Source organism: Chelonia mydas, chromosome 2 (genome assembly GCF_015237465.2).
Source record: "Chelonia mydas isolate rCheMyd1 chromosome 2, rCheMyd1.pri.v2, whole genome shotgun sequence".
NCBI classification, from domain to species: domain Eukaryota; kingdom Metazoa; phylum Chordata; order Testudines; family Cheloniidae; genus Chelonia; species Chelonia mydas.
Window position 1 is genome coordinate 232763765 of NC_057850.1, and position 13608 is coordinate 232777372.

At 42.2% G+C, this 13608-nt stretch overlaps 1 protein-coding gene across 8 annotated transcripts in view; it reads right to left on the bottom strand.

The window, feature by feature from the left end:
• Window positions 1–13608, bottom strand: part of KIF5B (kinesin family member 5B) — a 68550-nt gene that overhangs the window by 30447 nt on the left and 24495 nt on the right. For all 8 annotated transcript variants that reach the window (XM_037890955.2, XM_043541443.1, XM_037890956.2 and 5 more), the window contains 3 exons: window positions 8866–9014; window positions 5801–5994; window positions 4858–4926 (listed from right to left, as the gene is read on the bottom strand). In XM_037890955.2, coding sequence (XP_037746883.1) covers window positions 4858–4926; window positions 5801–5994; window positions 8866–9014 — 412 coding nt within the window. The remainder of the gene's footprint in view (window positions 1–4857; window positions 4927–5800; window positions 5995–8865; window positions 9015–13608) is intronic.

Consider the following 13608-nt stretch of genomic DNA (forward strand, 5'->3'; position numbering starts at 1 on the left):
AGTCAAAACCTTGGGGGATGAGGGGAGGGAGGAGGGGAGAGTGGGAAGGCTTGAAAATCATATAGCAGATCTTCCTGGTGAACTTTAAAGAAGTTGCTAATCGTTAGTTTAATTAGAATGTTCTAAACTCCCAACTGACTTAAATGGGGCCAGTACTTCACCCTCTCTGTATTTCAATATTTCATTTCTGAATAGGCACATAACCAAGCAGAATGGAGAGTTTTCAAAATATTGAAAAACTAGAGCTGAAACCATTTTCTGAAGTATGGTCAAAGTCTTATATGCTCAGGCCTTGTCTACGCTACAGTTTTGTCAACAAAAGTCAGCTTTCATTGACAAAACAGTGGAGGTGTACACACTACAATACTCCCCCCGCTGATTTAATATTCCTGCTATGCCGACAAAATAAAATCACCTCAACGAGAGGAGTAGAGCTTTTAGTGACAAAAGTTAGATCAACGCAGTTTCAGTATCGACACTGCGCTTGTTTATGTTGCTCTAACTGGCTCCCAGGTGTCGTCCCACAATGCCCATCACGACTGCTCTAGTCAGCAGTTTGAACTCTGCTGCCCTGAAGAAACATAGGCATGCGCCCCTTCCCCGTTTAAAGGATTGTGAATTTTTTAAATTCCTCTTCCTGTTTGCTCAGCATGGACAGTTAAACACAGCATCTTTCCAGCTGACCAGGCCGGCTTTCTGCAGTAGACACGCTCCTGTGTGGAGTACACCAGAGTGGTTGGATCTTCTGGGTCTGTGGGGAGAGGAGGCTGTGCAGTTACAGCTTCATTTCAGCCATAGGAACTTTGATACCTACAGGCTGATTGCTAGAGGGATGCAGGAAAAGGGGCATGAAAGGGACAAGCAGCCGTGCTGTACTAAGACCAATGAGTTGAGACAGGAATACCAGAAGGCAAGGGAGGCCAACCGTCACTCTGGTGCAGTGCATAAGACATGCCGCTTCTACAAGGAGCTGCACACCATCCTTGGCGGCGACCCCACCTCAACCACCAAGAGCCCCAAGGATACTTTGGGAGGACTTGAGGCAGCGACCAGCGGAGTCAATCCTGAGGATGAAGTGGTAAAGTGATAGACGAGGAAGTGGAGCTGGAGGCGGCTGTGGAACACATGACAGGGTCATCCAGTGGCGTGGTTAGTCAGGACCTCTTTTTGACTCCAGAGAGGTCCAGCCAGTCCCAGCACTCCAGCTCTGGTATTCCTGAAGCAAGGGACACGAGCTCTGGTAAGCTTTGATTTTGCTTTGATACAGCACAGTGAGAAGAGATTGAGCTCTCATGTACTTTGTTATATGGTAGAGGAGGGATAAGGCACAGAAATTAACAAAATTTCTATGCAGCATGGGCCCAGCAGAAAAGTTCTTTAATGTACACCAGCATGTCCCGAGAATCCGCCATGGAGATCCCTAGGAAATTTTTCTGTAGGTATTCTGCAATCCTCTGCTGAAGGTTCCTTGGCAGAGCCGCCTTGTTTCTCCCCCCACTATAGGAAACTGCCACGCCAACTGGAAATTATTTCTGCAGGGATCAGAGCAACACACTGGCGAGCAGCATACAGACCCAGTCTGAAGCCGCATGCACGCAGGAGATACACACTGCATCCTGGGTTATAGGAGTGAGATATTGGGTTTGATTACCCAATATTCAGAATACTCTCCCTAGACGCACGTAGTGACCCTCTTTGCAAACCACCCAGACCCTTTGTCTCCTCTTGCTCATTCCCCCGTTCCCAACCCCACCCCACCCCCGTCAAACTCACCACATTGGGACTCTTACCAAGCTGCGTGATAGCAAAGGGACAGTGAGAAAGAGGTGTGTGTAACTTTTGTGATTCATGGTTCTGAGTGAATTCACAGTACTGTCTCTGTTAACGGTTTCTTTGGCTTCTGCAGATGTGCCCTTGAGGACCATTCCTCCACACCAGCAGAGCGCCTCATATCAGATAAGGCAGCAAACCAGGAGGAGAAAGGAGGATATGTTTCGCAAAGTGCTGCAAATCAACAGAGGCAGGAGCAGATGATAAAGCTACACGACACAATGAAAGGTGCAGTTACATGCAGCTGTGAGAACCATAACTGAGAGACTGTTCCTCATTACCATGTCCCATTCGATAAAATTTGAGAGTTTCATCCTGTTATTAAACTTTAGTCTTTGAAATGAAATGAGTCTATTTGTTTCATACATGTTAGTTGGTGGCTACTGGCAGGAGTATTTGCTCAGTACAATTAAAGCTCAGGAAGCAAGCACTAAAGGGGTTGTTCAGGGCGGCAAGTAAATATTGCCTGGCCAAATGCATCACATAAAGACATGTTACTGCGAATCATTGTCAAAATGCTTCTTCAAAGCCTCCTTAATTCAAATAGCCTCCTCCCTGCTGTGCCCGTCTAATTGCCCTGGTATCTAGCGGCTCCAAATCAGTAGCCAGCTGATCCACCTCAGCACTCTATCCCTGGGAAAACTTTTCTCCCTTCACTTTGCAAATGTTATGCAGAGCACAGTCGACTGAAAATGATCAACCTGCCAAAAAGGCAGCACCAGCTTTTAATCAGCCAAAGTCACATTAAATGGTCATTTGGCACCTGCTGAACAACTCCTTTCCACTGTCTAGGTTCCTGGTGTAAGGCTTCATGAACCACAAGAGCAAGGAGTAGATGGGGTCTCCCAGAATTACTATGGACATTTGAATCTTCTGGTCAGGAAAGAAAGTCCCACTGTGCGGCTTTCTATATAGTCCAGTGTTCCTAAAGATCATGCACCTTTCCTGACCACGCCGCACTGATGTCAGTGAAAAGGCCTTGGTGATCCACAATGGAGAGTAGCCCTTCCACTTGATGTACTCCGTTGCAAGACGGTCTGGGGCCAAAATTGGGATATTTGTTCCATCTATTGCCCTGCTGCAGTTAGGGAATCCCATTGCCTCACAGCCATCCACTATTTCCTGCACATTACCAAGAGTCACGGTCCTTCATAGCAGATTAATGGCCCTGCACACTTGCATCACTGCAGCTCCCACGGTGGACTTTCCAACTCCAAACTGATTTGTGACTGACCAGCAGCAGTCTGGAGTTGCAAGCTTCCACACAGCAACCACCACTCGCTTTTCCACAGTGAGGACAGCTCTCATTCTGGAGCACTAGGATGAGCTCTGCACACAGTTCCAGGAAGGTGGATTTGTGCATCCAAAAGTTCTGCAGCCACTGCTTGTCATCCCATACATGCATCACAATGCAATACCACCACTCAGTGATTGTTTCCCGAGCCCAGAACAGACAGTCCACTATGTGCAGCTGCTCCATGAATGCCAGCAGCAATCTTGAATTATTTCTTTACATGGCGGGCAGCAGGGCAGGCAACACTGATTCACAGCTCATGAAATACTGCAGAACTAGTCCCATTGTGTTCATAATGCTCATTATGCTTTCAGGCAGAGATGGTGGGCACACAGTTAACAAGGGCTGTTGAAAAACAGCACAAAGTCGGAAGCCCATGGAATGACAGGACTGAAAGAACTGCATCACGTGAGGATGAGTATGCCCCCATGATGCACCCCATTCTGTTCCCAGAGCTCCCAGCGGCAGAGTTGCACAGTGGAATAGCTTCCTACAATGCAACACTGTCGATGCAAGAGCCCTCACTGTGGACACATTCCACCAACCCAAGGAGCGTTGTGTGGACATGCACAACTGATGTACTTAAAGTGGCTTATGATCGTCGACATAACTTAAGTCCTTCTTCCTCATCCCTAGATGAGGCAGTTATAGTGGAGCCTATTTCTTCACCTTGGGACAATTTTAAGACTCATCAGGAGTTGTTGAGTAGGATGGCTATGGCCCGAGATATCCAACTAGAGGAGGTCCAGGAAAAATCTCTCAAGCTGGTGGAGATTTTGACATCTGCGGCTCCAGCCTGAATAGCTCTAACTTAAGTCAGTATAACTCTGTAGTGTAGACATGGCTCAAGACAAATATTTAAAATGAAGTAAATCTATTTTCTTACATAGGAGAGCCAGGCAAGGTTGCCCACGCTTCCCTTCTGTTTTCTCTAGCAATGGAATCATTTGCATCTAAAATTAAGAAATAATTCAGTGACTGAAGGAGTTAATTTTTTGTAAAAACATATCAGCTTTGTATGGAGATTAGATATTAAAATTACCTACTCAAAAATCTGTCAAAATTAACAGAAACAGAACGATCTGGTAAAGCTTTGTTTTTTAAATAAATTATACCAAATTAAATACTTTTGGTTGGCATTACACAGCAAGAGCAGATTAATATACAGTTCATAAATAAAAAACATTGTGTCCAATACTTCCAGCAAACCTAGATAAAAGGCTAACTGTATACAAATTATGAGGTCAACTCAATGCCTTGGAAAACTGAACAGTTTTGTGATCAAAATATGGTGGTGATTAAAATGAACATTACTTAAGAGGGTTTTTTCCCTCCATTTCATATTCTTCCTACAGAGGAACACAAGTATTTTGAAATGTCTGAAGAATGAGACTTCTTGACACCCATGGAAAAGGTGGGGAAGACCTACTGTGCCAAAACTCTTAACAGACACACTAAGTTGGTAAAGGGGTTTGTGAATCTGTAGTTACTGTCTGGCCAAAGTATATCAAACTGGGAGCTCTGGATAGACACTGAACAGTTAGATTCTAACTTTAAAACTGGAGAAGGATTATGATGTGGTAAATGAATAAACCAGTTTGCTTATATAATCATCCTACTTTCAGTTTACTGAAAAGTTAGTTATGACTTTAAGGTGGTTTTTTTCTGCATTATCCCCAATTATTTGTATCAAATGAAAAACCCAAAATAAAATACACAATAGTGAAACTCACCTCTTCCTGATCCAACATTTGTGTCTTCAACTTTTCTACTAATTGGCTCTGCTGATTGATTTCTTCATCCTGCAATTAAAACCAACAATCCATTGAACAGTTTGAACACACAAAAATCTCAAATACAGATCAGAAGTCAGTTGTTCATCAACCTTTCCATGTTTGGAAACAATTAAACTAAACACAAGACCGATGATTCATGGACTCAGAAGGGATATAAAAAAAATATAGCAGGCTTCTAGCTTTATATGTATTTGTCGTAATTTACTTTGCACCCAAGAGCAAAATCCTACCCCTTTGTTATGTCACAATGTCTTCTGCAAGTTCAAGAACTAGGACATGTCCCCTCTGTAACTCCCAAGTAACCTACTTTGGATGAAAATTCTCCTGACTTCATATAAACTTCTTACTTCAAGGTATTTAGTAATATTGTTTAAATTTCAGAGATATGTAACCAAATGGCATATTTTGTAAAATATAAAAATGGATAAATGAGCAACCTCTCTCAGCTTTTCCAAAACAGATTACTCAAATGTCAGTTTATATGCATATTACCTTCCCCTCCCCTTAGTATTGTATTATCAGACATCCAACTAATCAAGAGCATTTCAACTAGTTGAATGCAGAACATTCTTCAAGACAACTCAACTCTACTCTACCTACATCAGACTCCGTTTTCATCTATTTCCTATGCTCTGCCCACTTTGCTTTGTTCTTTCTATCCTTCCATTCTCTGTCCCCGCCTGTTGAAACTGAGAAGGAGAATGCCAATTAGTCCCAATGAGGTGATTGTTTCTGTTGTGTTAGTCCATGTTATATGGATTGAGAACACCCACCATGCTCATTTGTACTAACAAATGAAGATTTGTCTGAATTAAATATCAACCACTGTAGCTCCAAATATGCTTACTAAGAGATTTTATATTTAACAAGAACAACATACCTTGTCATCAAGTTGTTTGTATAATTTAGTAATTTCTTCCTCACACTTTCTTCTTTCAGCATCAGTAAAATTACCAGTCACTCCAATTGTAGCAGCTGGTTTATCATTATTGATAGCAACATCTTTATCCACTGCAAAAGCTTCCAAGTTGGCTTTCTCTTTGTCAAACTGCTCATCAACTGGTACAGTCTCCCCTTAAGTAAAAAGATTTTATAAATATGTTCTCTTATCACAGTTAGTTTAGAAATGTCTTTCAAAGTGAACTATCCCTGAGAAGTTATATATGAGATAGTCCCTAGCTATGACAGGTACTAGTTAAATGGTTAATAAAATATTTCAGAGAGTTTAAACGGCCTGTGATATACAGGAAGTCAGACTTGATGGGCGAATGGTGTTTTCTGGCCTTAAATTTCACCCAGTTATTATTTCAGTTAATTACTGAGTCCAATAACTTGTATGCTTGATAAGCATAACTTGTTTGACTAAAGCATAAAAGCTAGATCCCTTTCTAGAAGTTATCTGAAAGACTGAGAATTCACCACTTCCTTTGATAGTTTGGTCCAGTTGTTAAATCACCCTCACTTAAAAACTTAGGTCATATTTCTGCTTCAGCTTCCAGTTTGAGTCTTGTTATGCCTTTCTCTGGTAAATTAAAGAGCTCTTTAGTACCCAGCATTTCTCCGTGAAGGTACTTCTACCCTGTAATCAAATCACCTCTCAATCTTCTTATTTTTGACAAGATAAATATATTGAGCTTTAAGTCTCTTGCTGTAAGAGGAACTCTGTGTAAGCCTGAAATCTTGTCTTTCACCAACAGAAGTTGGTCCAATAAAAGATATCAACCACCTTGTCTCTCTCTGATAAGGCATTCTTCAAGCCCTTGAATTATTTCTACAGCTCTTTTCCACACCCACTCCAATTTTTAGAATGTGGACACCAGAACTGTACACAATATTCTAGTGTCAATCACACCACTACTATACACAGGTCAAATGACCTTGCAATTCCTATAGACCCTACTTCCTCGTTTATACATCTAAGGATCACAGACATTTTAGCCGCAGCATCACACTGGGAGCTCATGCTGAGCTGCTTGTCCACTATGATCCCTAGATATCGTTCACAGTCCCTGCTTTCCCAGATACAGTATAGCCTGCATTCTTTGTTTCTAGATGTTTAACTTTGCATTTGGCTATATTAAAATGCATATTGTTTGAATGGCTTTACCAAGCAGTTAAATAGTGTCAATATTTAGTATATAAATATTAGTAAGCAGTATCAAATATTTACTAAACAGTAATTACTATTTAACACTGCTATTGATACGATCAAGTCAAGTATTAATCCCTGCATAACCCCACTAGCCCTCCCCACCATTCAATGATTTCCACTGATGACTACTTTGAGATCTGTCAATTCACCAGTTCTTAATCTATTTAATTTGTGCTTTAATATTGCACAGTGCTAATTTTTTAGACTGGTGTGAGTACTAAATCAAACATATTATACAAGTCTAGTTCATGTATGTAATTACCTTTATCAGCCAAACTTGCAATCTCAAAGAATGTAATCAGGTTTGTTTGATTAAACCATTCTGATTAGCATTAATTATATTCTTATCCTTTAATTAATAGAATCCTGTTAATATTAGTATTATGAAAACTATCTTGCCATCCACAGACAGAAAATTTTCCAAAACACAGCATTCTAAGTTTCTGCTTTCCATAATCCCACAAAGAACATTTAACATTAGTGAACATTTACTTTAAACAGCCACAGTTCCCATACAATTTAATGTATTTAAAAAGTACAACAATTTAATGCAGGGGTTCCCAAACTTGGTTTGCAGCTTGTTCAGGGTGAGAGAGACAAGAACCACAGCCACTGGGAGCTGCGAGCAGCATACCTGCGGACGCTCAGGTAAACAAAGCGTCTCGCGGCCCGCCCTGGGCTTACCCTGAACAAGCCACGAACCAAGTTTGGGAACTCCTGGTTTAATGCAATCAATATTTTCCTAGAAGTCAAACACCTAACACAAATACAGAGTCTACTGAAGTAAAAATCCAGTAAATTGAAAGCTAACGCACGTCATCTCAACTGGAACGTGAAGAAATATTCTTAGCCACACGTTTTAGTAGTTTCAGTCACAATTTATTTTAAAAGGAGTAAGGACTACTGCAGTAGCCTCAAAGATTATATGCTATTTTAATAGCATTTTTCATGATGATACAACCCTAGTTTTCACAGGCTATTAATGTGCCTGTAAAAGTTTGTTTCCTGGTTAAAACTGTCAGCGAAGTCTTATAGTAACACAAACTGAATTGGAAAAATAGATTTCGTCAAAGTTATATAAAGGTAAAAAATAGTTTACCTTGTTTAGACACCTGCAACTGTACCAAACTAACTTTTTAAAATTAATTTAATAAACTCAATACACTAATTTGCAAAAGAATAGCAATTAATAGGTCTTACCTCAGATTCACAAAATGCAAAAATATGTGTAACACTGAAGAGTTAACCTAGAATTTAGTATCGTTATGGTTATAACGAGCCATGAAATGCAAAGTTGAAGATGAGACTTCAGATTGACACTACAACTTATGATTTATCAGTTTTTGATATACCCATTTTTTAAAATTTACTTTTCAATGATTCATAGATTCCAAGGGACTACGATGATCTAGTCCAGGGATGGCCAAACTTACTGACCTTCCAAGCTGCATCTGGTAATTTTCAGAAGTTTGAGCCACAAGATACAATCTACCCCGCAGGGCTTCTGCCCTGATGCCCCATGACATTTCCACCCTGCAACCCCCACAAGGCAGAAGCCCCTAGCCCCACCACCCCGCTGCAGGGCAGAAGCCCCGAGCTTCCCCCACTCCCCTGTCTGGTAGGTGGAGAATGGGGGGGGGGGAAGGGGGAGGGGCTCCAAGAGCCACACTAACTATAGAAGAGCTTCATGTGGCTCAAGAGCCACAGTTTGGCCACGCCTAATCTAGTTGGACTAATTCAACTATCTTCACTAAGCTAAAATTCACGCAATAAAAAAAGTAATAACTTCTTACCATTGCGCCATCTGTTGAGCTCATTTTCAAGCCACTGTATGGTGTTACGCAGTGTCTTGTTTTTCTCTTTTTCTTTTTCATACTTTTTTTTCCATTGTTCTGCAGTGAGTTCCACATTGACACAGACTGTGTTCTTAATAGTCTTAGCTCTAGATAGGAAGATCAGAAAATTAGCCAGGCTGAACAAGTCTGATACGGAGATTCCAGCCTTCCCATAGCTTGGTCAGACTAATTCATTACCTAACCTATCCAGCAGGCACAATATTGTGCCTGACTGTGTCCTTATTCTTCTTGCCACATAGAAAACCTTCAATAACTGTGATAAGACAACTACAAGATACATCAAAAGTTAAGCAGTGAAGTCATTAAACATCCAGTCTACACTGCACTAATCAGTTCCCCTTCTAAACCATCATCATCTTCCTTCCAACCATCTATAGATAAGCTCCATATGCTCAACCACTGCCTTAACTTCAATCATAAAGATAATTCCAGCACCAGACGTATGCAAATTTTAATTCTGCAAATTCTACATAAATGAAGAAGAATCACTAATGTGGACTCAACAAAGGGGAATGAAGTAGGGTTTACACTGAGAATATATTGCCTGAGGGAAAGGATGTGCGCCCTGACAAACTATGTTCTCTAATTTAGGCAAAAAGAGAAGTTACTGTAGTTCTTTGAGATGTGTCCCCCGACAGGTGTTCATGTGCCCCACACACCTTCAAATGGAGATTTTCCATTATCACTGTCTGTTGAGTCCCTCCATGTGCCACTGACATCTTCATGTCCAATACTGAAGCTGTATCAAGCCGCATGGGTGAACCTTCCTCAGTTCCTTCTCCACATCTGAGTCTCAGAAAGAAACTCCGAAGCAGAGAGGAAGGAGGGCAAATAGCGGAGCACCCGTAGGAACGCACATCTCAAAGAACTACAGTTACTGCATAGGGTGAGTAACCTCTCTTTCTTTGAGTAGTATCCCTATGGGTGTTCCACTTCAGGTGACTCCGGAGCAGCATCCCCATAAGGTAGAAGGAGATTCAGAGTCAAATAAGTTAAAGGAAAGAACTGCAATGCCAACTGCTGCATCAGATCTGTAGGCACTGACTAATACATAGTGTCTGGAGAAGGTACGTGCCAAAGACCATGCAGATATCTGAAACTGGGTTGTTTTGAGTAAAGTCACAGACGTAGATTGTGACCTCACTGAATGAGATGACACACCAGTATTCCTTTTGATAGTCCCAGGATAGAAAAGGCATAACTTTTTGGTCTGTCTGCAAAGGAAGTGAACAGTTTAGGAGAGTCACAAAAAAAAAAAAAAAATTAGTTCTATCAAGGGAGAAGGATAACACCCTTCTGACAGCTAGAATATGGAGGACAGCCACCTGGCTGGAATTGTTCAGTTTTGGAGGAAGGGGGGAAAAACTGGTAACCAAATTATCTGATTTAGATGAAACTTAGAAGACACTTTAGGAAGGAACTGGGATGCAGCTGTAATGGAAACCTTATCCTTGTAGAATATTGTGAAAGAAGGGTCAGTCATTAATGCCCCAAACTCTCGAACTCTGGGGATTGAGTTAATAGTCATTAGGAAGTCTGTTTCCATAGAGAAATTCAGTAAGGAGTAGGTCGTCGTCAGTTCAAGAAGAGGCTTCATATGACTTAAGAACCAAATTAAAGGTCCCAAAATGGGGTAAGGACTTTCACCCATAGGAAAAGATTTCCCAGACCTTTCATGAACCTTGTATTTGCAGGGTGAGCAAACAGGGAGAACCTCTCAATAGTGGTGTGAAAAGCTGTCAGGGCAGCCAGAGGAACCTGGAAGGAACTACGTGAAAGTCCTGCTTTCTTAAGCTGCAACAAGTATTCGAAAATGAGCAGAAGCAAGGCAACTTCATGGACAGCGTTCTGGAGTTCACACTAGTGAATAACTCATTTCCACTTTTAAAGATAAGTATTTCTGGTTGAATCTTTCCTACTATTGAATAATCTGTATTGTTCCTCTCTAGAACAGGAGAGCCTCTAGCCCTAAAAACCATTGAGGAGCCACACCTTGAGGAGACTGCTCAGATTCGCATGCAGCAGTCGACTGGCATCCTGAGAGAGAAGTCCAGGTGTGATCAGAAGATTTATCAGTGGATAAAGAGCTAGGTGGAACAAGAAAGGAAACCATGCTTGCCTTGAACATCAGGGCTTTAAGGATGACTCTGGTCTTGTCCTGTCTGATTTTGTTGTCATTCGGAGGATCAGAGGCATCAGGAGAAAAGCATAAAACTGTTTTTTCATCCAAGGGAGAAGGAAGGTATCCCCCCAGGAATTGTGACCTTACCCTCCCCAAAGCAAGCAAATGGCATTTTTGTTTGTAGTTGTGGCAAAGAGGTCCACTTCTCAAAACTCCCAAGTCTGAAAAATACCAACTAGAACCTGGAGATCCAACTACTGTTCATAGTCTTGCGGAAAACACTTGCTGAGAGCATCAGCCATGACAATGTGTCTGCTCTGAAGTTACACTACTGAAATTCCTATGCAATGTTTTATGCACCAGTTCCATAATTTCATTGCTTCGGCACACATAGAAGGGAATCTCGTTCCTCTCTGCCAGTTGACATAGAACATGCAGGCTATGTTGTCCATCATGACCTTGATAGATCTGTGCCTGATGAGAAGCAGAAATTCAAGGCAGGTGTATCCGATCACTTTGAGCTCCAACAGGCAGAGATGGAGGGTGGTTTCCTAGGATCACCATCTGCCCTGCACTGTTAGAGAATCAAGGTGTGCCCCTCCAACCACCGTAACAGAGATGAATCTGTGGTCATGGTTACCGATGATGTTGGTTGGAGGAAGGGAACCCCTGCTGCTACCTTGCAATGGACCTTCCACTAGTCTAAGGAATACTTCACCTGCTGGGGAACTGACACCTATTTGTCTAGACTGTGTCTGTTAGATGAGTAAACGGATTTGAGCCACCCCTGAAAACAGTGAAGGTATAACCTTGCACACACTGTCACAAAGGCGCAAGCTGCCATGTGACCAAGATGAAGACAGTTTCTGACTGAAGTATGGGAGCTCCCTTGAATAGTTCTGACAAGGTGTGATAAAGTCACAAATCTGTCCATGGGTAGGAAGGCCCTGGATGCCAAGGAATCCAGGGATGCCCCTATAAATCATATGTTTTGACCGGGAGTCAGTGTGGACCACTTCTATCACCCCTAAACGAAGAAGGGTTTTATTTCTTGTCTTAACAGTAATTTATAAGATATGTCCCTGAAGCGGGAAAGAGAAGGGGAACAAGGAGGGAGGTAAAATGGATGGCATAAGCCCAAAGATATTACTTCCATCACCCATTTGTCCAAGGTGATACGTTCCCGTGGTTATTCAAAATGGAACAGTTGGTCTCCAAATGGGAGGGAGGTGGACAAAACGTTGAAGCTGGCAGGCTAATGCGGAGGAGAGGTCAAACCCTCAATCATCCTGTCAAAACTGATCCTTCAGTGACGAAGCCTGTTGTGAAGTTGCATCAAATGGGGGAGTCTCAAACATCTGTGAGAGACACAGACCTGTAAGCTTGTCCTTGCCAGACAGTACCGATAGCTTGAAGTGCTTTGCAAATGGTGCTGATGTGTCTGGAGGCTTATTTGGTACCAAAGAACTCAACAACGGTAACAGAACAAGAGCAAACTCTGATGGTACAGAACATCTGAACTTGTTCTGACCATCTCCACTAGATGGTATCAAAGCCTTTCCAGAGCTATGTTTAGCCTTAGGGCTGCGGCACTTTCCTATTTCACCAGTTCTGGTGGAGCTCCTTGCCTCCACAGTACTGAGCATCAAGGATGACGTTTCTGAGGTGTCAACCTGGTCAGAAAACAAGGTTTTGGGGGTTGGATCCCTGAGAGGGAAATTAAAGCTCCTCTTACAATGTTTAGAGGTGGTTTCTGAGGACTTCCCCTTTCTGGGAGAGTGTTGCACTAAGGTCAAGGAGGTGCTAGAGACTCAGAGGGAAAACTGATGTACAGGGGGTGCACCATCATCTAAGAAATCAAGTTGTAATGACTGTTCTTCTGAGCCCTGGATTTGAAGGGCTAAATAGAAGTTACACTTTTACAGTATGTTCGACTCTCTCAGCAGCAAATGCACTTTGTGTGTCTGTCACTAATCAGGATGTCCTCTCTACACAAAAGAGGCAACATTTAAACCCCAGTGAACCAGGCATGTCCCTCTCAGGAAGGACTTTCCCAGAGAATATAAATTTTTTAAAAAAATCTCAGAACTAACTACTAAGGTAACTAAACTGAGAAAGAAACAAGCTCAGCAATAGCTGAGGTACATGTAAAGAAGACATGCTAAGTTCCATCTCAGGCTGAGGCAGCTGAGAAGGAATTGAGGGCGGTTCACCCGCGCAATCTGATATACCTTCATTGTGGGCACAGGCATGGGAACTAGGGGTGCTGCCAGCCCCGCGCCCGGGGTCCTGGCTGCCAGCCTCAGTGGGGGGGGGGGGGGGGTTGAACATGGGTAAGGGGGCTGGCTTTCAGCATCCCTACTATTAAAATTGTTTCAGCGCCACTGAGTGTGGGACACAAGGATATCATACGCGGGCTGAACAGACACTACTAATGAAAATCTCTAATAGAAAGCACTTCAGGTACATGTGCACCCCACATGGAGTGCCCATAGGGATACTACTTGAAGAAGAAATGTTTCCCCATATGATCCTCAGTTATTTTTTATTATGAAACC